The sequence below is a fragment of the Hipposideros armiger genome, unplaced genomic scaffold (assembly GCF_001890085.2).
Source record: "Hipposideros armiger isolate ML-2016 unplaced genomic scaffold, ASM189008v1 scaffold_166, whole genome shotgun sequence".
NCBI lineage: Eukaryota > Metazoa > Chordata > Mammalia > Chiroptera > Hipposideridae > Hipposideros > Hipposideros armiger.
Genome location: NW_017731516.1, coordinates 1,636,437 through 1,662,106, shown reverse-complemented (window position 1 = coordinate 1,662,106; position 25,670 = coordinate 1,636,437). Strand labels below are relative to the sequence as shown.

At 36.4% G+C, this 25,670-nt stretch overlaps 2 protein-coding genes across 3 annotated transcripts in view; both read left to right on the top strand.

Moving 5' to 3' along the window:
- THAP2 (THAP domain containing 2) overlaps positions 1-7,891 on the top strand; it is a 16,513-nt gene extending 8,622 nt beyond the window's left edge. The window contains exons 3-4 of one of the 2 annotated variants that reach the window (XM_019651772.1): positions 4,261-4,456; positions 6,680-7,891. In XM_019651772.1, coding sequence (XP_019507317.1) covers positions 4,261-4,456; positions 6,680-7,063 — 580 coding nt within the window. In that variant the 3' untranslated portion in view covers positions 7,064-7,891. The remainder of the gene's footprint in view (positions 1-4,260; positions 4,457-6,679) is intronic. The other variant, XM_019651771.1, reaches the window with a different exon arrangement.
- A 7,072-nt stretch (positions 7,892-14,963) lies between these two features.
- TMEM19 (transmembrane protein 19) overlaps positions 14,964-25,670 on the top strand; it is a 29,942-nt gene continuing 19,235 nt past the window's right edge. Inside the window, exons 1-2 of the mRNA XM_019651770.1 lie at positions 14,964-15,646; positions 17,868-17,981. Coding sequence (XP_019507315.1) covers positions 15,454-15,646; positions 17,868-17,981 — 307 coding nt within the window. The 5' untranslated portion in view covers positions 14,964-15,453. The remainder of the gene's footprint in view (positions 15,647-17,867; positions 17,982-25,670) is intronic.

The following is a 25,670-nucleotide window of genomic DNA, read 5'->3' as shown; positions in this document are numbered from 1 at the left end:
ACTGTCCTAACAAACAATAACTATGCTAACTATACTGACTAAATACACTATTAATAACTATCAATATTACTAACCGTGCTAACAATAACTATGCTAACTATGCTAAATATACTATTAATAACTATCAATATTACTTACTGTGCTAACAATAACTATGCTAACTACCCTGAATAAATACACTTAATAATTCTATTAATATTACTAACTGTGCTAACAAACAGTAACTATACTAACTATGCTAAGTATACTAAGTGTACTAACAATATTAACTAAAAATACTAACTAAAAAATTTAAAGAAAAAATGAGAAAAATTTGAGAAAATTAAAAGAATGAGGAAAAAAGAACAAAAAAATGGGAAAAGTGAGGAAAGAAAAATAAGCAAAAGTAAAATAATAAAAAAAAATATGAGACAAAGAAAGCAAGAATGAAGGGAAAAAATAAAATGGGGAAAAAAAGGAGAAAACAAGCTAGGTAGTCCAAGTCCAACAGGTCACCACAAATTAGCTTCCTGGACTATTAACGGACTAAAAGCTCAGCCCAGCCAGAGCTTTATATAGCTGTTCTTGGTAATTACATCACAGTGGTGCTTTATGAGCTCAGAGCCAGAAACTGACCAAACATAGCTAAGGATAAACTACAGTGGTTTTCTCCCCTATACTCTGGTTTGAACACCCTTCACTCTGAACGGTACCCCAAAGAGCTTTTTGTTTATGTGGGATATTGAAGACTGATATTTACTTTATTAGAGTTTATAGTCTGTAGAATGCTTCAAAAAAAAAATAGATGTGTATTAGAATAGAATGTTTTTCCAGGGGTGATAGTGTTGCATTTTGAAAAGCCCCTAAGATATGATATGTTTTCACTTCCTCAGTCAAGAAATGGTGCTGCCCTTTGAGAAGCCCTACTTGTGTGTATAATAAACTAAATTTTATGTAAAATGTTCATTTAAAAGGTATCTACAAGCAAGTGTTCTTTAAAACCACCTTGTGCTTATTAATATCATAGGTTAGCTGAGTAGTTCCCGCAGAAAATACTTTCGGGTGTGTATTCATTTTGGATACCTTAAGTTTTTTTTGTTTCTTTGTTTTTTTTAAATAAATGGAACTTTGTTAAAAGTGAAAAAAAATAAATAAAATAAAATACTGAGGTTTTTTTTCCCCAAAACATCTAATATTTCTGAAAGTCTTTTTCTATTATGTAGACAAAAATATATCCATCTGTTACCACCATGTTAATTTTTTAATAGTTACAGGATTTATTATTACTTAAATTCAGCTTACGGGCTACATCTACCACCCTTTGAATATGCTGAGAAAAAGCCCAACAACACATGCAAAACATGATTAAGGTTAATGCTGTAAAAAGCAGTATCCAAAATCAAATATAAAATTATCATTATTATTCTAACACAGATAACTAAGATTATTTAATAATGCTAAACTAACCTCATTAGTTCATTTATTCATTGATTCACTCAGAAAAGTTCATTGAGTGCTTACTTAACAGGATAAAGCAGTGAAAAACAGAGCTCCTAACCAGGAGCCTGGTGGTAGATATAGAAAAGTAAGCAATTAGAATAGTGATGTTAGTTCCATATAATTAGGAACCTCCAACCTAGTCTTCTGATTATGAAAAACTTCTTTAGGAAAATGGGATTCCTAAACTGAGTCTTATTAAATGAAGGAAATAAAATTTGGTCAAGTTAAGATTCAATTCAAGACGTCATAATTGGGGAACTAGTTTTAAAAAGAGCTAAAAAAAAAAAGGTTGAAAAATATTATCTGAAAGGCAGTCTTCATATATCTGAAAAATCTTATACAAATGATAATAGAATGATAGTATTTATTTGTTCTGAGTCTTTATTGAGAACCAAACAAAAATAAATTCATCAGAGTAAGTTTAATGATTATAAACTAAAGCTTGATCTTTAGCTTAGGCCACAGGAAATATTTCCAAACCATTAAATATTGGAACAAAGTTTTTTTTTTTAAGATTTTATTGGGAAAGAGGAACAACCAAGTTGTTCTCCTTCAATCTTAGTTGTGGTGGGCGCAGCTAGCTCAGCTCCAAATCCAGTCGCCATCCAGCCGCCCATGGGCAACGCGTGGCTGCTCAGCTCAAGGTGCCGTGTTCAATCTTAGTTGTGGGTAGGCGTAGTCCACCATCCCATGCAGGAGTCAAACCGGAAACCTTGTTGTTAGGAGTACATGCTCTCACCAGCTGAGCCATCCTGCCACCTATTGGCAGCTCAGCTCGGGCACAACTCACTGGCCCATGTGGGAATTGAACCAGGGACCCTGTTGCTCAGAGCTCACACTCTTAACCAAATGAGCCACTCAGCCAGCCCCAGAACAGAGATCTTTAAAATGAGAATACCTTATTATGAAAAGGTGAGGGCTACGCAGAGTACATAAATTCTCCATCAGAGGTTTCTAATGCAATAGAAAAAACATACATGAAAACATGAACTGTAGACTGACATACAAAAGTTAATATCTTCAGATTGGTACGTTCAGGGTTGGAGGATAGGGACAGGAGATGTGTTTACCAGTAAATCTGGGCTTTCATCTTTTTGTACCCCTACTGCTGGTAATTTGAGCAAACCTGGTATATCTGATAAAGCCAAAGCTGTTACCTAGTGAAGCTTCAGTTAGGGCTTCTAAGCCACATGACCTTCTAACATTAATGGTTCTTTTTAAACACTACTTAGTTCATAATACTTTAAGGATAAGGTAGTCAAAGTAAAGAAGAGCTAAACTCAAGCTTGTTACATGTAAATATTGATTCTTATGTTTCCAAGTCAGTCAACACAATTACCACTAGAATTTTTAGACAGCCCATTATATTTTTCTCTTCTTTAACCAGGTACAGACTAGTGTATTTTATATTTGAAATAAATATGAAAGGAAAAACATCCCTGCTGGGGTTATCAGAAGCATTTTACTTTTTGTAGTAATTATGCTTTCTACTGTACTACATGGCTTAAGAGTTCATTTTAAAAAATATATATATATACAGTTTAACTACATGGAAGTAATGCAGTGAATTAATATATATATACATATATATATGTATATATATATAATCATATGAAGCAAATTTTTGTTGAATCCTTACTGTTTGCAAGGCATTGTGCTAAGTGTTAAAAATAAATAGATGAAAAGATATAATGATTGCTGTCTTCAAGAAACTTGTAATTTACTTTTATCTCAGTTGAAATTTATTAAAATGGAAAAATTACAAAATTGTGTGGTGTCATAATGAAGGAACACAGAGGAAGGAATACCAGAATCTGTCTAGGCTTTCCTTGATAAAATTTAATCTGTAGATATGTGATTTGTCTTGACTGTGTATATCAGCTTCACAAAGCATTGTGAAATTACTCCTGCTTATAATGGTCCTACGTAAACTTGATCTAGATCAGTTTGGTCTTGTTTATTTTTACTTCCCATGTTAAGGACTAGGTTGTTAAGAAAGATCTTTTTAAAACCCCGAAAAATAAAACCATTCAATTCAGTTTATTATTTTTTCACAACTTATAAAAATTAGCATGAATTGGTTTCTCTTCCAGTGTCAAGATACTGGGAATTTTTATTTTTTTATGTAGGGCCGGCCGAGTTGCTCAGTTGGTTAAGAGTTGGCTTAAGAGCGCGAACTCTGAGCAACAGGGCCACCAGTTTGATTCCCACATGGGCCAGTGATGCTGCACCCAAGCTGAGCTGTTGCTGAGCTGCCAACAGGTAGCAGGATGGCTCAGCTGGTGTAACAACAAGATTGCCTGTTTGATCGTGGGCTATGCCCACCCGCAACTAAGACTGAACTCGGCACCTTGATCTGAGCTGCTGCCCAGATTGCTCAGTGGATAGAGCATGCGCTCTTAACAACAGGGCTGCCGGTTCAACTCCCGCATGGGATGGTGGCTACGCCCACTCGCAACTAGGATTGTAACACAGCACCTTGAGCTGAGAGGCCACGAGCTGCCGACGGGAAGCCAGATGGCAACTGGTGCCCTCCACAACGAAGATTGAAGAACAACAACTTGGCCGGTCCCCTTCCCCAATCCTCCAACACTGTTCTGCTCCCCCAATTCCCCCAATAAAGTCTTTAAAAATAAAAAAATTTTTTTAAAAAGTTTAAATTTTTTTATGTAAATGGAAGATACTTTTAAATTATCACCTCTTAAAATTTCTTTTAACCATTTAGGTGCAACCAGAAGTGTGGTGGTTGGATGGAATTTGAGTTGCTTTTTTTTTTTTAAGGTTTCCTCTGGATCCTAAAAGAAGAAAAGAATGGGTTCGCCTGGTTAGGCGCAAAAATTTTGTGCCAGGAAAACACACTTTTCTTTGTTCAAAGCACTTTGAAGCCTCCTGTTTTGACCTAACAGGACAAACTCGACGACTTAAAATGGATGCTGTTCCAACCATTTTTGATTTTTGTACCCATATAAAGTCTATGGTATGTAATGTTGCCTTTTTTTTTTTTAATCTCATTTTTAGCACCTATTCCTTTTGGTTTATAAAATGGAACAATTCAGACTATATTGCAAATCATATGTGATGATATGTCTCAGGAAATTTGCAAAATTTCCTCTTGTGCAGTAAGGGTGCAGGCAGAGTTAGAGCTCAAGTCTCCTAACTCCAATATTCTTTCCCTGATCCAAATTGTTTTCCTCTACTGGAATTTTACATTACTGCCAGTTATTATCAATAACTGAACCATTGGTAAAACTGAGGAATCATGAGTAATGAAACCTCCAGCATCACTCTGCTCTGATTTTAAGTTGTCCTACAAAAAACGTGTGCTTAGTTCTTGAGGAGCATTGCACCCAAAGAATACCAGAGCTACACCAAAGAATGTAAGTTCAGAGGTAGGTATAACAGAGAATGTCACAGAGCTCACATTTAGGCTGGGCTTGTGCTTAGAGTTTGAAATTTAAGAGAGGGTTCTTGACCTTGTACAGGACAATTGCAATAGCATGATAAGAACAAAAGCCAATGGGTTGAGGGGTGAGTGAAAAATAATCAAATGTTAGCAAGTCATATTTAAAAGGAAGGAGAGAATTAAGATATAGGATAAATGTATTAAGACAATGTTTTATATAATTAGGGAAGATCTGATCAGAGAGGAAAAAGCTAGCTGAGAAAGAAAGGGTCACCAAAAGTTAAAAATGGGTAGAATAAACAAAAATAGAGTGTTTAAGTTTGAAAAGTAGGACAGGCATTTTTTCCTCGGAGAGAAGAAAAAAATACTGCTTTCCTTGAGTTACTTGTGACAGTTAAATTTGTAAATGTATATGTGTTAATATCTGAACAGGTAGAGGAGTATATGTTGAACTAGTTATCACAGATTAGACAAGCTCCAGAAGGACGAGAACTTTGTCTTTTTACTTCTGAATCCTCGGCACCTCAAATAGTGCCTGGGACATAGTACACACTCAAATATTTATTGAACTTGAAGTACACCTTACTTTTGACATTTTGCTCATGTAGTCATTCAACATTTACTAAACTTTACATTATCTATACTTGACAGAACCTAAGTTAGATGCTGAGGATATAAAAATCAAAAAAGGAGTCCCTACCAATTCCTCTAGGTAGAGAGAATACCAAATGTAGGTTTTATGAGGACATGAACCATGTTCATCTTATTTGTTCAGCCTTGTGTCCCCAAGAATTCATAAATAAATTCCTGTGTTTCAATAAATGTTTGTTGAATGAATGAAAGACACAAAGTTATGAGGTTATGGTATAATCTGAGAACTGCAAGTAGTTTAGTATTGTTGGAGTAGAAATTAAGATCACAGGCGGCAGAATGGGGCGACATCCTAAATGATAAAGTATGCCACATGAAGATTTTTTTCCTTTGGATAATGGGGAGGCAAAGAGGAATTCAGCTAGTATAGAAACATCAAATCTGTTAGAAAAATTATTCTGATGGCAATATATGGATTAGTGAGGATCAAATGAGGTGAGAATAAAGAAGCTTTTAACATATTCAAGCTAGATATGATATGAGCCTGATGTGGACAGTAGCATTAAGAATGCTAGAAAGGAGATGATTCATAATAGAGATATTTAGGATGTAGAATTAGTAGAACTTCATGACTAATTGAATGAAAGCAATAAAGGGGGAAAAAGGTCCTCAGGTTTCTGAATTGAGCAAAAAGTTTCTAGCCAGATTTTAAATCCTTGAATGGAAGCTGTAACTGAACAGTTAATAAGTAAATCTATTCAGAAGCTTGATACTTAGAAATGTTCTTATTAAGTAGGACCCAAGGTCTGAAATATTAATTGAGACTATAGTATTTACCTAAAAAAGAGATCAAATTAGTATCACAGATAAACCAAATGTCTAAATACATGATATTGGCCTTAGTGAGAAAATTGCAAAGTCTCCATAGAGTCATACTCAATAATTTGGAGTGACCTTGGATGGAATTCCATTGTCTATTTCCAAACCAACGTTTGTATTTCTCTAGAGAGAGAGAGACAACAAAAAGAAGTGGCTGGAGTTAATTCAACCAGTTGAGAAATTTGAATCCATGATTACATGAGATGAGCTGCTGATCTTTCCTAGCTTTTGAAATTAGTTTTTAAAGGAGCTGTTATACAAAACTAGACAAAATTTATTTATTTGTATATTCCATAATTTATGTTCCTCTAATTTTATTTGGCTCAGAAACTCAAGTCAAGGAATCTTTTGAAGAAAAACAACAGTTGTACTCCAACTGGACCATCTAATTTAATATCAAACATTGGTAGTCAGCAAGTACTACTTGAACACAGTTATGCCTTTAGGAATCCTATGGAGGCAAAAAAGAGAATAATTAAACTGGAAAAAGAAATAGCAAGCTTAAGAAGGAAAATGAAAACTTGCCTACAAAAAGAACGCAGAGCAACTCGAAGATGGATCAAAGCCACTTGCTTGGTGAAGACTTTAGAAGCAAATAACATATTACCTAAGGGCACATCAGAACACATTTTACCAACTGCCTTAAGCAGTCTTCAGGATTTCAAGATTCTTGAACAAGATCAACAAGATAAAACGTTACCAATTCTCTAAATCTAAAACAGAAAAAGAGTACCTTCATTTAAGATTACCTGCATATAACTTGATGCCCATCCTTCATTCTATTCAAAGGTAAAGACATTTAAGAACATTATGCCAAAATTGGGTATTTAATAAAGTTTTACTTGAAGTAACATTATTACTGTATAATTTATGAAGACTTGATTACCAAAAAATGGAAAACTTTTTATTAAACTTTTATTTGAAAAAGAACAGAAGTGCCTTACATGAGAATTACATAAAAATTTTGCTAGGATGTTGTATGTTTGCAAGATGTGTTGTGTTTTTGTCTTTTTAAACTACTTTTAAAAGAACAGTCTATGACAAGTAATATGTTTAATTTAATTAGAAAAAAATTTGTGTACCGAAGTTGGGATATTATATTCTAAATAAGATGCTAAGTAGAAGTTAACCAACATTAAATATGACTTTAAAACTGCTGGGTTTTGTATTAATTAAATTATTATTGGCACTGTGATTTGGAAACTACAAAAAAAAGCCTAAGGTACAGGGCAACTTTTTAAACTTTCTGTATCTTTTTACCAGTAAAAGTCCCTCATAAAAATATCAGCTTTTAAATCAGATTGTAAAATATTTTGAAAATATTTTTGAATGTGAAGTACCCTTGAGTCATCCAAATTTGGGAGGGCATTGAGTACCTCAGTCTAGTAAAAGATGGTAACTAATTATATTCACTTTCTAAGAAAATATGTTGTGAAATAGAAATCGGGATGTAGCTTTTACCTTAATTAAACAAAAAGATAACTTTATATACTATTTTACTCATAATAAAAATAAAACATTTTTTTAGGGTTGGCCGGTTAGCTCAGTTGGTTAGAGCATGGTGCTGATAATACCAAGGTTGCCGGTTTGATCCCCACATGAACCACTGTGAGCTGCGCCCTCCTTAAAAAATAATAATAGTAATAATAACAATACATTTTTAATTTCAACATTGATTCATTAATAAGCAAATATGCTACCAAGTTCCACGTTAGGAAACTCCCTCTGCCTTCATGTATGTTGATATAAAAACTTTTAAGCTTTTTTCCCCCTGTAAACCCATACTAGAATTTAATCATAGAAAAGTACTTACCATATTATATCTTTAAAACTTATAACTTAAAATGGAATCAATTTATCTTACACATCTTGCTTTTTATCTCCTTTTTTAGTTGAGAGTCAAATAGAACAACCATACTGCATAAGGGAAATGAAATGTAGTTCTCTATGAAAGTACATACGTCTGTAAATAAAGCTATGCAAGTGCTAATTATTTTACAAAATAGAATATCAGTACTATTTTTTTTTTTTTAGCTGAGCCATCCTGCCACCTGTTGGTAGCTCAGCGGCAGCTCAGCTCGGGCCAGGCATCAAACTGCTGTTGCTCAGAGCTCAAACTCTTGAGCAAGCTCTTAACCAACTGAGCCACTCAGGTGGCCCCATTCAGAACTATTCTTGTAATTGCCACTTGAACAATTAAAGAGTTTGCCTTACTTCACCAGATAAATGTTTAATAAGAATGCTTTCCTTCAAATAGCTTTGATCAAGTCATGCAAAAATTTATTAAAGAATAATGAAGTTAGTTATTCAGTCCTGATTCAAGCTTCTGACACCATCATATGAAAGTAGCATACACCTAATCATAAATTGCTGTAAATTTTTTTATAAGGTAAATGTTACTTGATGAAAAAAAATTTCTTTTGCCAACTATTTAGGCTGCTGGTTTGTTTTTTTTGTTTTTTATGACATTGTTTGGATCCTAGCAACAATCTTTTTACAGTATTAGCATCCCTCTTTTAATAAGGAATGCCTCCCAAGCAACTAGAATTCACAAAGGCAAAGGTAGGAAAAGTCTGGTTTAGTTATCATCAGGCACTTAAATATTTATGAAAATGCTTTTGTGTGTACTGTAAACCTTGTTAGTCATTTTATCTTTATCTTAAATAGTGGATGTAGCTCCTTGGAATTGTCATTACATGGTTTTTTTTTCAAGTATCTTTTCACCAACACATAATCATCAGCAAACACTGACTACATACTTTATACCTCAAAATAAGTTAGGCAAATAATCACTTAAACATAAACTGTGTTTTCCACATATAGACTGTCATGTGGTTTACCACCACTCCCCAATACAAAACGAAACACTAATTAATGTAGACTGGTTCCCATCTGCAATAATATCTTGGTATCTAAAAAAAAATAAATAAAACATTATGAAATACAACAAGGTTTTCACAAGGTTACTTGTTCTTCATTCATTATTATTTGAGACCACTGAATTTACTGCCACTCAGTAATTTTAAAGTAAAATTGTTTTGGTGTTTTCTCTATATCCTTTTCATGTAACTGTCCTGATAACATCCTCCAAACTCTCCCTGTATCAAATTCTTTCATTAACATACACCTGTCTACCTTCAAACTAGTATCATGCATAGAAAAAAAACCTAAAATACATCTTTTAAAACCCTGTTTTCAGTTTGTTGATAAACATCACTTTGACCATAGACCATAAAACTAATAAAAATTATAATAACTTTTTCCTCTGCTGGACATAACACATACATACCCCCTCTGTTCACTCATTTTATGTCTGCCATTCATTCTGCCTACAGGGCAGTAACCTCTACGAAGAACCAGCCAAAGCCTAGTAACCTGATATAAATATAAATATGGTCCGATTTACTGCCCATAGGTTGCTCAAAGTCTCCTGAAAGAAAAAAAATTGTTATTTATCATACAACATGATAAATATTTTAAAAGGCAGATGTGTGAGGTGCTTTGGTAAATGGTGTTGAATTAGAATTTAGTGAAAACATAAACTTCAGACCTTTTTATAGTAAAATACTTTTCTTTTGAAACATTTCTTATTACTTAACCAAAGGAAGTAAAAGACATTGGTGTTGACCTGAATTAGTGTTTTTTTAATGAGCTGTAAGATATTTTTTTTTTACCTTTAAAATGTACACTGAACAAATTTGTTGTTAATGATATCTTTGTTAACAGGAAAACAACTAAATGCGACATCAAAGCCAAATACTAGAGTTTATTTGATATTTTCATGAAATAACAAACCCTACCAACACAGATCTTTAAAAATATTTTAGCTCACAGTCTTAAAGTTAATAAAGCACTATGGCACCTATTAGTTCTCTTACTTGTTCTTTACAAATATTCTGTGTGGTAGGTGGTATCTCCAATTTACAAATGAAGAAATGTTGAACACCTGAAACTAATTAAAAAATGATGTAATTATCCATTCAGACATTTACTATGTGCCAACTGGCACAAGGTATAGAATGCTAGTATCTAGGAAAATCTAGATTGAACACTGGTCTTCAGCCTCCAAATTTTTGCCCACCACATTATAACCCTCTGTTAAACATGAATCATGTCGTTAAAATAGGACAAGTCATATGTCTCAAAACACTAAAATAAAAATTTTTATAAATATAGTAAAGATAGTCTAAGAAGTCATTGTTGACCTTTTCTAAGTCTTTGTAATGTTGGTATTTTATCTCATTTCTCAATTTTAGAATACGGGTAATTTTTAATTTTGGTATAATATAGAAAAGGTTTAACTTTACGCCAGAATATGAGATTCTTTTGATATTTAGACAAACTTTCTAAAATGATTTTATAATGTATATTAAACAATTGAATATTGTATTCACAAAATGTACTGAGTATGTTGATATTAAAAACTTTTTTCCAAGGACATTACTATCATGCCTATTATTCCCCAAAAATGTACTTGAATATTTCTGTGGAAGTCCTTCCCCTTAATTGACCCCCTAAAATATTTCTCAAGAAGTTCTCCCTAAATTAAAGCAAACTATAAATAAAAATATGTAGGGCCCGGCCAAGTGGCTCAGTTGGTTAAGAGTTAGCTTAAGAGCGCGCGCTCTGAGCAACAGGGCCGCCAGTTTGATTCCCACATGGGCCAGTGATGCTGTGCCCGAGCTGAGCTGTCGCTGACTTGCCAACAGGTGGCGGGATGGCTCAGTTGGTGTAACAACAAGATTGCCAGTTTGATGGTGGGCTACGCCCGCCCACCCGCAACTAAGACTGAACTTGGCACCTTGAGCTGAGCTGCTGCCCGGATGGCTCAGTGGATAGAGCGTGCACTCTTAACAACAAGGCTGGCGGTTCAACTCCCACATGGGATGGTGGCTATACCCACCCGAACTAAGATTGTAACACAGCACCTTGAGCTTAGAGGCCACAAGCTGCCTCTAAGGAGGGCGCCAGATGGCAACTGGTGCCCTCCACAACTAAGATTCAAGAACAACGACTTGGCTGGTCCTCCTCCCCAATTCCCCAACACTGTTCCCCTCCTCCAATTACCCAATTAAAAATATATATATATATATGTGAAGTCTAGAAGAGGAATTATCATTTTTGTTGCTCAAGTTATACCTAAACATACATTATAGATTATTTGCACTGTTTTAAATGCTGGCATTGCAATCTAAACTAGGCATGGAAGAGCTTTAAAAAATTTGATGTATTCTGACAATAATTTGAGGCTCACACAAAGATTTATAGATATTATCAAAGCATGATTTTAATAACAAAAAAGTGATTTGTCTCTTTTCTGATTAAGATATTGTTTAATACTTTAATTCAAAACATACTATCTTAATATTCGCTAAAAGACATTGCGAAAACTGGGGTGAACCTGACAGGCATGGTCCCTGTCCTCAAGGCTACTGGAAACAGGTATGCCCTTTTTCTAATTTCCTTTTAAAATGAGTTGAATCTAGCACTGCAAATCAGTCTTCAATTTGCTGCCTAGGCTTTTAAAATTTGTGTTCCAAAAGTTTGGGGTTTTTTTTTTTTATCTTTGGGTTTCATGTCAAGAAAGGAGATATGTGCCTATCTTTCAGATGAACTTCCAGTTTAATTATTTAAATAATATTGCAAACCTTATCTCTAACTCTCCATTCTCGAACTTATGCTCTTCTTAACCACCAAACTTTTACAAATTGCCTTTCCCTTAGCTTGGTCACTTAACTCCTTGTCATCTTTCAAGTCTTAGCTCTGACACTCTCTCTGTGTGTGACACCTTCCTTTAACATACCAAAGTGACATAAGTGCTTTACTCCTTGAATCCTGTTTTATACTAACTTGGATAAAGTGATCATATCATTATAATGTAATTATCTATATATATATATTTTTTTATGTTCCTTCAAAGCAGTGTATGCAGGTGTTTTGTTTTTTTCTTTTTGTTTTTGGACCTCGGGAGTCTGACATGTATATATTAAACATTTAAATATTAGCAAATTTCAGGTAGTCTTAACCACTCCTTTGGCTTAGATTTAAAGGGATTGTACATATACTCCACTGACTTCTTCCTAACAGTGCTAAATGCTTTTTGCCATTGGGATGATTTTTGTAATTGGTGTTAAGTACATACCAAGTTTCTAGCCCAGAAAAAATCCAAACTTGTTTATATCAAAGAACAAACATAAATAAGTATTGTGACATTTAAAGGTTATTCGTGCAACAATGAACTTTCAGTCTGTTGCTCTGATTATTACAGAAATTCTAAAACTCTTGTTTTCTGAGGGAAAGGAATCTGTGGTAAAACAATTAACTGTTGGAAAGATTTATATGAAGGTGTTCAAGTTTCTTTTTTTTTCTAAGATTTTATTAGGGAATTGGTGGGGGGACACCGTTGGGGAATCGAGGAATGGGAACAGACAAGTTGCTGTCTTTTGTTCTTCACTCTAGTTGTGGAAGATGTTGCTTCACTGGCCCATGTTGTTATTATCATTGAGCTCTTCCCGGGTGAGGCAGTCACTCGCAGGCCATTGGACAGCCGCTCACAGAAGCTCACAAAAGCTCACGCCAGCTGCCGGCCAAACCCACTGCAGCCTATGCCATTGCGGGCAACTCATGGCAGCCCAGCTCCAGGTCGACCTGTTGTTCACCATCTTAGCTGTAGAAGGCGCAGCATCACTGGCCCATGTAGGATCCAAACCAGGGCCCTGCTGCTCAGAGCTGGCATCCCAAGCCAACTCTTAACCAATGCACCACTTGGCTGGCCCTGGTGTTCAAGTTCTTAACTTCTCAGAGCATTTAATGATACACTCTCACAGTCCTATGAGGATATCAAATGTCTCAACCTTAAATTTGCTCACAGGTATGAGGGGGTGTGTAGAAGGTAACATACGTACTAATATCTTGAGGAATATAGTTTAGGAAATGCTTAATCAGAGATTTTCTGTTGCCAGAAAAGGGTTTTTAAAGTAAATAGAAAAAGACTTCGTTGAAATTTTTATGATTGTCAAAGTCTGTAAGAATCATCGGGCTGTAAAATCATGGGTATTTTTTAAAGAATAAGTATATCTTAACTATATTAATTCCCATAAATTGTTTCAGCCTTAAGCTAGAATAACTTGTTTATGGAGAACAACAGCCAATAACTGGACACTGGGGGGGAAATGGGAGAGAAATATGCATTTGAAGGGTCAATCACTGGCATTATTTGTTATTTCATATGCAATTTTAGCCAGTCACGAGAAAAGAAAAAATCATCCCTGACATCCAGGAACTAGTCTGACACATCTAGACTTCAGTGTTGTTAGGAAAGGCCTGACACAGCTAGGCTCTGATTTTCTGTTGGACATAAAAATCTCAGAACACCAACATCAGACAGTGTTACCCTATGATTGTGATGAAGTGTGTGTGTGGGGGTAGGGGGTGGGCAGGTAAAGCAAGACTGGTTTCATTATTTTGTCTAAGCAGAGACAAAAAACAAGGTCAATATTTTAAACTACAAAAATATTAGCTTTTACTATTAATAGTAATTGTTTGGTATTGCTGATAATGGCCAATCAGCTTTCTGAGGTAATCCAATTATTTACTTGTGCTAAACAGAGTTGAGACAAAAACTGGGCACATAATATATTTCTACATAAAGACCATATATATATATATATATCTAGTAAGAGTAGGCCACTACTATTTAGTCCTACCTCAGATTTGGTTCTTAGCTAACTAGTTAGATTCCTTACCAAAGGAAAGGCTGTTAAGTTGTCCTGACATGTATTTTAAAATCTAAAATAGTATGAGTTTTTTAAAAGTACTCTTAGTGGGTTAAAACACATTTGGGTATCACGTCTCAAAGTGACTTACCTCTTCTTACATTGTCAGCAATTGACCGAAAAAGTTCATAAATATAATGTAATTATTTATTAGTTACTGTCAATCCAAGCAAACAAAAGTTAATTTCAAACAAAACGTGAAATCAGCCACGAGATCTGGAATGTTACTGGTAACAAGGCGTTCTGCTTTCTAATTGAACTGACTAGATTCACGCGCTTCAAATATGAGAGGTGTGGGGGGCAGATTTCCACAAAGTGGTGTCATGACAATAATTTGAGTGCTCAATACCAGGAACTATGTCTAACTTTACATCTCCAGCAGCCAGCAGTGTCCAGCACATTACAGGTACTAAACGGTGTTGTTTTCCATGATTTTGTGTCATAAAATTCCGTTTTTACAATACAATATATCCTCCCATCCCAAAAAATCCATTATATTTTATGGCATGAACTCATAGGTGGAACAATATTCAAATATTATGCTTTCAATGGACTTACTGGGTCTAAATTCACTTGCATTCCTCTATTCTATTACTACCCAGGTGGTGATTTCACTTTTCGGCGATGTATCCTCAAACTCTAGGACTAAGACTCCAGATATCAATACAATTCTTTAGAGAATTACAAACCCTAACGGCCCAGGCCTCGGCGGTCCCTCGGTGGACCCGCCCAGCCCGCCTGCCCTTGGAGCCGCCCTTTAAACGCTCACGTAAACGAGGCGACGTCCTCGGGAGGCCGTGGCGCATGCGTGAAGAAGGAGGAACCGCAGGAGGCGGGGACGCGGCGAGGCGCGGGTAGTGCTCCAGGGACCTTGACTCAGACCGGTTGGACCTAGACTGTAGGGTGGAGCGGGCGGCCGTGGAGATTTCGCCGCTTTCCATCGCGCAGAACTCGCAGCCGGGAGTCGCCCAGGTTCCGGCTCCACATCCAGCCACTTTTCAGCCAGCGACTCGCCGGCGTCGGCGCCTGGACAGGCCGTGGGGGCGGAGCTCACCATCCCCCGGGCCTCCAATTGGCTGCTTCTGTTTTCCTTTTCACTTTCCTGGCCGCCGGAGTTCAGATGTGAAGTGACCGCCATCTACGAGCCGGCCCTCGGAGTGGATGCACTTTGCTTTTCCAGGGAAGCGTTAACCTCGCCCAGACGAGTTGGAGCTCTCCACAAGCAACAGTTGCCAAAAATAAGTTGGGTTTATATTGTTTTTTCGGTCGGTGGAAGATGTTGGCATTTACGTTCGCCTCCACACAAGTGTTTTGCTAGCAACTTAAATGACTGTTTTTCTCAAAAATGCTATATATTTTGCCCTCCAGCTGCTCATATCCTTATTTTCCATGACAGATCTTGACGACAATATATGCAGAAAGTATATAAAGATGATAACTAATATAGTTATATTAAGCCTGATCATTTGCATTTCTTTAGCTTTCTGGATTATGTCTATGACTGCAAGCACCTATTATGGTAAGTGTGAATGTTCTAAGTCGTTTTTCTATCATATAATCAGTGGGATTTAAAATTGTACCATTGTGGGGCCAGCTGAGTGGCTCAATTGGTTAAGAGCTCGCTCAAAGGTTTGAGCTCTGAGCAACCGCGGTTCGAGTCCAGCCGGAGCTGAGCTGCCAACAGGTGGCAGGATGGCTCAGATTAAAAAAATAAAAAAATAAAAAAATAAAATTGTACCATTGTGAAATCCAAAATGCATAGCCTCTGAATGGTTATGGGTTGTATTTACTTAACTTCCACAGCATGGATTTAATTTATTGGACAGTGCCTTGAACGTTTTAAAGCCTTTAATAAATGTTGCTTGTGGTACTACTAGTTAAACCTGTTTCGATATATGTTTTATGTAATTTTTACATCTATTATGGTGAGAAATAAGTAAAGTGAAGCATAGTTTTGGAAAGGAATTGCAGTGATGCTTTTAATAAGAATATTAGTAACATAATTTATCAGTTTCATGTGTCCTGTAAAAGTAGCAGTAAAAAGAAAAGATACAGTGTTTACATTTGGAGGATTTGTCTGCTGTTTGGACACTTCAAAAAAACAGACTCTTTTTAAAGTCTGAAGCCACTTTACACAAATATGAGGTATTCTGAACTCAGATCTTTAAAGTTTTGAATCTGCTTTAGAGCATAAGTGTACCTTTACACAAACTAACTTGTTATGCCTCTAAGAACAGAATAGTATTCAGTTCAAAACACAGAATAAGTAGAGTGAGAAAGTGAACTCATAAATGGTTGTCATAAGCGATTACCAGTTCAGACCTTAGTCCTTTTTCAAAGAGACATGAGAATGATCGAGTGTTTGTGTGTGTCTCCAGGGTACAGAAGCTTTCAGGGCTATTCATTCACAATGAGTTACAGTAGGGGCTGAGGGTTTGGGGAGGAGAGGTATGGGAAGAGAAGATTCTGCTTAATACCAGTATTAACTATGACTTGAATTAAATAGAATAAAACAGGATTTGTAGACCGAAGTGACCCCTTGGGGCCAGGCACCTAATGCAAATGAGTGAAGTTCTCCCAAGTCTTTGCATATTAAACACATGGGAATGGTTTTCATTTCCAGAAATACCGTATTTCCCCATGTATAAGACGCTCCCATGTATAAGATGCACCTTAATTTTCGGGCCCAAAATTTGAAAAAAAAGTATTACATAAAGTTATTGAACTCAAGTTTTATTCATCATAAAATCCATACAACTCCTCATCACTGTCAAAACTCCCAACCATTAGCCTGTCCTCATCTGTGTCTGATGAGGAATCAGTGTCTTCATATATTGCCTCATCCTCAGCGGGAAATACAAGTAAAAAAATCTCCAACCACTGTATAAGACGCACCCACTTTTTAGACCCCAAGTTTTTCGAAAAAGGGTGCGTCTTATACATGGGGAAATACGGTAGGATTTCCCCCTTTTTTGTTGAGCATTTTGCCCTCTTTGTCGTTCATTTTCCTATTTTTGATAGAAACATGGGCACAAGCAATAGTTCATGTTTTCTTTTACTGTAGTCAAAGTAAGGGAGTGTTTAGGAGTCTGCCAGGAATGGTGAGGACTTCAACCCAGAAAACCATGATCTGCCTAAAAGAGGCCCTGTAGTCAATTCTGCCAGTGGGCCTGAGCTTCCGGTTTTTAAAACAGAAATCAAGAATCTGGATTTCCTAATCTTTAAATATTGACTCAAATTGTTTGAAAACGTTATACTAGACAAAACATCTGTGAGCTGAATGCAACCTTTGGAAAAAATCAGCTGCCAATCATTGAATCCTGACGTGTAGCTTGTAAGAATGTTACTTAAAAAAAATAAAAATCTCTGAAAGGCAGAAAAATTGGATCCTACTAAGAAAGAAGTTTGTTCTATGCAGTTCTTGAGATTTAGTACATGCCTCCTTTCCAAAAAAAATGAGGAAGCAGAGATTTTATTTCAAATTTCCAAATATGTATGAAATACCCATTATTATAAATAGTTGTAAATGGTTCCCAAAACTTGGACAGGACTTATTTGGTTATTCCCAGTAGGAAACTCTCTCTGAAAATAAATAAGTGTAAACATAAATATTTTACTTTAGTGACTTCATCTGTTTCTTTTTCTATGACAGTTTTTTAAGCCAGAATGCACTTATCAAAGTTTACACTCAAGATTAACTTAATGCAGGTCTCAGACAATTTGTGCTCTTAATTTTTCAGGTAACTTACAGCCTATTTCTCCTTGGCGTTGGCTGTTTTCTGTTGTTGTTCCCGTTTTGATCGTCTCTAATGGCTTTAAAAAGAAAAGTTTAGATCACAGTGGCGCTTTAGGAGGTATGTTTTTGTTTTGAACGTTTTAACCATATAAGTGCTTGCTTGTATAATTTAAACTTTTGTTTTCTAAATTCTGAATATATGAGACTACAAATCACAAAGTTGTACATTTTAGACAATGATAAAGGTATGCATTGCTCAGCATTCTTAGTCTGTCAAAATTTCAGATACTAGCATACTGTTTTAGTGTTAGCAGAAACATTGGAGTATTCCTCCTAGGTGTAGAATAAAGGAGCCATTGGAAAAAATTGCTAACCACCATACTGACATTTTTTAATGAATTTTGTCTTGCCATATAATCAATAAGTATTATGAATGGTTATGTTTTATTTATTTGGCAAATGCTTATGTTGTATTTACCATGTATCAGGCACTGCTGTTAGCACTTTTGAAAGTATCAACTTATTTGTAGCAAATAATTTGAACAGTCTCTGCTTGAATATAATAAGAGTTATGCTTTGCTAAAGATACCCTTTCTCAGGTAGGCTTTCCTTGTTTTTTTTATTATTATTATTTTTTATTTTTTTAAAGATTTTATTGGGGAATTGGGGGAAGGGAACAGACAAGTTGCTGTCCTTTTTGTTATTCAGTCTAGTTGTAGAGGACATCACTTCACTGGCCCATGTTGGAATTATCATTGCGCTCTTCCTAGGTGAGGCAGATTGGTCGCTAGCCATTGGATGGCCGCTCATGGCGGCTCACGGCAGCTCACGCTGGCTGCCAGCCACTCATGGTAGCTTTACGGCAGCCCACTGCAGCCCCACTGCAGCATACGCTGTCGCTGGCCACTCACGGCAGCCCAGCTCCAGGTTGAGCTGTTGTTCACCATCTTAGCTGTAGAGGACAGTGTCACTGGGCCTCATGTGGGATCCAAACTGGGGCCCTGCTGCTCAGAGCTGGCGACCCAAGCCAACTCCTAACCAATGCGCTGGTTTTTATTATTTTTGAAGGGTCAAGTTCGCATGAAATTCTGTCTTCCTTTGGCTTCCATGTTGTTTATTGTATATTGTCTTGCTTCTCTTATTTTTCTGATCTCTACTTTTGTTTCTTTTCTGCTACCATTTCCTTTTCTGCCTTGTAGCTGTTGGGCCTCTACTCCTCTCCTACCTAGTTTAGTTTGGAATTAGAAAATAAGTGTTTGAATCCTGGCACTGCCTCCTGCTCTGTTAACATTGCCTCGTCGCCTAACTCCTCACTGCCTCCCTTTTCTTTATCTCTTGTGAAATAGGTCCTTATGGACTTATTGGTAAGGCTCATACAAGATAATGTGTGGGGCAACACATCTTTTTAAACTATAAAGCATTATACAAACATTGTTAGTGATTTATTATCTACTTTCAATCGTATTATAAAGATCCTAAAGATAGAGTATATCTCATGCTTCTGTGTTCCATGCTTCCTTGAATAGTGTTACATACATAATAGGTGCTTAGGAAACATATGTAGATTGATTTAAAAACCTTGCTCTTTTCCTGATCATTTCATTCTATGGAATGTTGATATGTTTGTAGTTTTTCTTAAGGAAAAAAAAAACTGTTGTGTTGATACAAAGTATATCACAGTACTTGGGAGTACTGTTATGGAGTATACCATTATGGAGTCACTTAAACTTTCAATGTTGTAATTTTCCATCTGTAAAATGAGCGGGAATAATAGTATCTATAGCATTGACTTATCATGAGAAGTTATCCTTGTAAAATATTCAGCATAGTAACTGGCATACAGGTACTATTTATGTGTTAGTTATTATTGTTTTTTTTTCCCACTACTACTATTCACAGTCGTAGGAATTTTACTAAGGTTTGCCATATCATGCCTATAGTATGCTTGTGATTGAAAAGAGTTTCCGAACTTCCACAGGTCCTGGGTACTTAGAGTCCTCCATGACATAGGAACACAGACCTCGGTGTTGATACAAGGGAGGGGTGGGGTTGAGGCAGTACTTAAGGTGGGCACTGAAATGGAGGGGTCTGATCTCCATGAGAAAGTATTTCTAGAATAAGGAGAAGATCACTTGAGGGGATATTGTAACTATGAAGCACTGCAGGTGATTTGCTCCAAAGAAGTATTGTCTAGTCTAGTTATTCAGCGTGTTTCTTTGAACTTGTCAGTGTGGACCTTTGTCATCAGGCTTTTGACTCGACAAGTTGAAATTTCCTTTCACTTACCAAAACTGTGAGGCTTAGTGGTTTACCATTTTTTTCATTCAGTCATTCAACAAATATTTAGTGAGGGTTCCCTGTATACCAGGCACTGTTCTGGGCACTTAGGATATAGCAGTGAACAAAATGAATAAAACTTCCATTATCATAGAGCTTACATTTCTAGTCAGGGGAGACAGTTGATAAGTAAGGTGGGTTTGAGGTGTTTAATCCCCAGCATGGGATGCCGTAAGTGCAATGGAAGTGCACACAGATGGGGTGTTGTCAGAAAAGGCCAATGGTTGTGCTTTGTGTGGTCTCTCAGGAGTGGCCTTAACCTCTTTTTAGCCAGCATTGTTCAAGTCTTGTGTTCAGTCTTTCTGAAATAGAACCCTCATTTTATCAGGTACCCAGAGTTGATCAGAGCCAAGAAAACTGGTTTATGCTGTTTACTGTCACAAGGGACTGATATGTGAGCCAGAATGCTCCTTTAATTCATCTGATCAGATATAGAACTGCCAGGCCAACTGGAATACAAACATTGCTGTTCAGGCATGCCCTATTCTTGTAGTCAGGTTACTTGAGAAGTCACATTATAATTAGAATATTGCTTTGGTCAGTCTAAAGTCTGAGATACGGTCAGCAATGCAAATCCCAGAGATCAAAGGGTCCCGTTCCTGGTACAGTATTGGACAAGTCAGCCAACCTATGGATCTTTTGGCCTTCGTGTTGTTAAACAGAAAACCTTCGCAGTCGAAAGCTTTTCTGAAAGAAAGGGTCTATTGAGCCATGTGCTAGCCAGAAAAAGACCAGCTCCTGGGACATACCTTCTAAACCACCAGCAGCTGACCTAGATGGAGAAGACAAAAATACCCGCTGTCCTGGAGCCAACGGGGCTCTTTCAAAGATGTAAGTTGTTTTGAATTTACATTGGCTAAAGATAAGGGGTAGAACTTCACAGCGGGGCAGTTCTAGGATGGGTGCACAGTCCATAAGGAAGAAATATTTACTATTTTTGATTGGTTATGGGCAACAGTCCCAAAACTTCATACATAAGCAGGATGGAGTGACATCTGGTGGTTGGCTGTTTCTTTTTAGATAGCCTCCTTGAAATTGATTCAAAGCTTCATCACACATTTAGGAATGTGAGAAGTCTTTTGTTAGTTGGACCACAGCTATCAGCTGGTTAATTACCCTTGTCTCTTTCTCCCACTTTCTGATTCACTGTCATGGTCTGCTGTAATTCAATTAGGACGTGTCAGAACTTTTTTGTTGTCAAATGTTCTATATTTAGGGCTAACCAGCCTTCTTTTTTTTTTTTTTTTTTTAGCTGAGCCATCCTGCCACCAGTTGGCAGCTCATCGGCTGCTCAGAGCTCAAACTCATGAGCGAGCTCTTAACCAACTGAGCCACTCGGCCAGCCCAACCAGCCTTCTTTTGATTCCCTCTGTTTTTTTCTAGGCATTTAGGTATGGTACAATCAAATCAATTTGAGTTTATTAAATTATTTAATAAAATTCCAGACCTGCCAGAGATTATAACCAAGACACCTTGGTTCAAATTTTGGGTATAACTCCACTCCCATTCTCAGAGACATTTGTAGACAGAGTTGCTTTACTTATCCAAATGGCATCTGCTAGGGACAGAATTTACCTGTTTTAAACTCAGAACTCAGCCTAAATCCTTGAGTCTTCAAGTGCTTTGGGAGCCACAATTAGAGATTGGAGAGGTGGGTTGAGGAGGTGGAGTAATACACAAACCAGAGATGGCAGATACTAATCTAAATGCTCAGACATATCTGGGAGTTGCCAGATGTTCTAAGATATTTTTAAACTACCTGAAAGAAATCATTCTTGCAGAGCCTTCAGTTTACTCATTCTGAACCTGTCATCAACAAAACATTGATCACTTCATGTAGTATTTTAAGGTGGTTGAAGTAAAAAAATTTAAATGACTTTTGTAGCATTTCATGGCAGGTTGTTTTTGGGCCGTCTTCTTTGGTTCTGTTTAAAGGCCTTGGAACAAATTGTTAACAGTGACTATCCATGAAAAAGAGATGGGACTGGTGGGGGTGAGAAGGGACACTGACTTTTTCTTTGTATACTTCCATATGTTTTGGCTTTCCCTCCAGTGGTCACATACTACTTCTGTAATATTTTTAAAGCTGACTGAAAAAACTTAAAGGTTGGATAACAATAATAATCACAGTTATTATTGTTATAATAATAACATATAATTATAAAAATAATAATGTTATGTTGAGATTTTGCCACTGCAACTGTTATTACTACCCATGATATTAATTAACATGTATGAAGGGCCTTCTGTGTGATGGATAATGTAATAAGCCTGTTATAAAAATGATCTCATGTAACTTTTCACAGCAAGCCAGTGTGGTAGGAATTATTATGTCTTATGTACTAATCCAGGCTTAAGGTTAGGGAACTTCTAGTCACGCAGAAGTAACTGGAGGCGCTGAGGTTGAACTCCAGATTGCTCAGCTCCAGAACGGAAGCACTTTACTAGTATGTACTTTACACAGCATTACCCTGTTTCTTGCACTCTCAACTGAAGTATACCAAACTTAAGTAAAATGCCAATAATTGAGTACCTCTGGAAGGATCAATCAGTGTCTCAGTAGTTGTGGTTCTTGAACCTTAAGCTACCAGTAGGAAGTAGTACTACAGAAATAGGACCCTGGTCCCCTGGGCTAGTATTTAATAAAATACTATTTATTACTTATTTTTTAAATAGATATTAACTTATTTAACAGTTATTTTATATCTTTTATTGCATTACTTAATATAATGTTGTGTAATTTGTTATTTAATAAAAATATTCATATAGAAAGAACTGAATATATTTATCTTAAGAGTTACAGAGAACAGGTCTTCTGGTAAGATGGCGGAATAGACAGGCGCTGTGCCGACTGCCTCCCAGGATCACACCAAAATTACAAATAATTTATAAGATATTCAACCTCGGAAGTTCCCTGGACACTAGATGAACAGAACCTCTAAACGAAGGACTTAAAGAGGAGGCCACGTCGAGTCTGGTGATCTAACACATAGAAGCAATCAGAGTGACAGCCAGAATGTAGAAACAAAGAAACATGAAGTAAAAGATCAGAAGAAACCTCAAGAAATGGAACTAAATGAAACAGGTATCCAAACTTTCAGAGACAGAGTTTAGAACACTGATGAGAATGTTTAAGGAACATAGGGGGGACATACAGAAGGATACAGATATCATAAAAAACAACCAGTTAGAACTAAAGAATACAATAACTGAAATTAAGAACACACTCAAAGGAATCACCAGTAGATTAGATGAAGCAGAAGATCGGATCAGTGATTTAGAAGGCAAAATAGCAGAAATCACCCAGTTGGAACAACAAAAAGAAAAAAGAATAAAAAACAATGAAAATAGTTTTTAAAAAAAGAGACCTGTGGGACAACATCAAGCACAATAACATTTGCCTCATAGGAATACCAGAAGGAGAAGAGAAGAAGCAAGGGATCAAGAATGTATTTGAAGAAATAATGACTAGAACTTCCCTACCCTGGTGAAGGAAATCGACATACAAGCCCAGGAAGTGCAGAGAGATCCAAACAAGCTGAACCCAAACAGGTCCACACCAAGACACATCATAGTTAAAATGGCAAAGGTTAACGATAAAGACAGAATCCTAAAAGCAGCAAGAGAAAGACAGCAGGTTACATACAAAGGAACTTCTATAAGACTTCTAGCTGATTTTTCTACAGAAACTCGCAGGCCAGAAGGGAGTGGAAGGAAATATTCAAAGTGACGCAAAGTGAAGGCCTACAACCAAGATTGCTCTACCCAACATGGCTATCACTTAAAATTGGAGAGATAAAGAGCTTCTCAGAAAAGAATAAGCTTAAGGAATTCATTACCACCAAGCCAGCATTGCAGGAAATGTTAAAAGTGCTTTTTTAAACAGAAGAAAGTGGAAAACAAGCTAACCCAGGAATATCAGAAATACAAATAACAAAATAGCAATAAATATGCACCTATCAATAATCACTTTAAATGTGAATGGATTAAATGCTCCAATCAAAGGCATAGAGTGGTTGAGTGGATAAGAAAACAGGACCCATGCATATGCTGTTTACAAGAGACTCATTCATCTCAGATCAAAAGACACAGACTGAAAGTAAAGGGATGGAATAAGATATTTCATGTAAATGGAAATGAGAAAAAACCTGGAGTAGCAATACTTATGTCAGACAAAATAGACTTTAAAATGAAGACTACGATAAAAGACAAAGAAAGACACTACATAATAATAAAAGGATCGATTCAACAAGAGGACATAACCCTAGTAAACATCTATGCACCAACATAGGATCTCCTAAATATATAAAACAGATTTTGACAGACATAAAGACAGAGATCAACAGCAACACTATCATAGTAGGGGACTTCAATACCCCGTTGTCACCAAAGGACAGAGCCTCCAGACAGAAAATCAACGCGGAAACAGTGGCCTTAAATGACACTTTAGACCAGCTGGATTTAATCAATATTTTTAGAGCATTTCACCCAGAATATACATTCTTCTCAAGTGCACATGGAACATTTTCCAAGATAGACCACATGTTAGGACACAAACCAAGTCTCAATAAATTTTAAGAAGATTGAAATCATATCAAGCATCTTCTCTGACCACAATGCTATGAAACTAGAAATCAATTATAAGAAGAAACCCGGAAAGCACACAAATACATGGAGGCTGAATAACATGCTACTAAATAGCGAGTGTGTCAAAACTGAGATCAAGTAGGAAATCAAAAGACACCTCAAGACAAACGAAAATGAAAACACAACTCAAAATCAATGGGATGCAGTGAAAGCAGTCCTAAGAGGAAAATTCATAGCAATGCAGGCCTATCTAAAGAAACAAGAACAATCTCATATCAAGAGACTATTTTTACACCTAAGAGAACTGGAGAAAGAACAGCAAAGCAAGCCTAAAGAGAGTACAAGGAAGGAAATAATAAAGACCAGAGCAGAAATAAATGAAATAGAGACAAAAAAAACAAAAACAATATAAAAGATGAGTGAAACCAAGAGCTGGTTTTTTGAAAAGATAAAGAAAATCGACAAAACCTTAGTCAGTCTCATCAAGAAAAAGAGAGAGATGACTCAAATTAATAAAATCAGAAATGAAAGAAAAGTGACAACAGATGCCACAGAAATACAGGAAATTGTAAGAAAAGACTACGAGCAACTATATGCCAACAAATTCGACAATCTGGAAGAAACGGATAAATTCTAGAAGCATACAATCTACCAAGTCTGAACCAAGAAGAAACAGAAATTCTGAACAGACTGATTACTACCAAAGAAATTGAGTCAGTAATCAACAAGCTTCCAACAAACAAAAGTCCTGAACCAGATGGCTTCACAGGTGAATTTTACAAACATTCAAAAAAGAATTAATACCTATTCTCCACAAACTATTCCAAAAAATACAGAAGGAGGGAATGCTCCCAAGCACATTTTATGAGGCCACTATTACTCT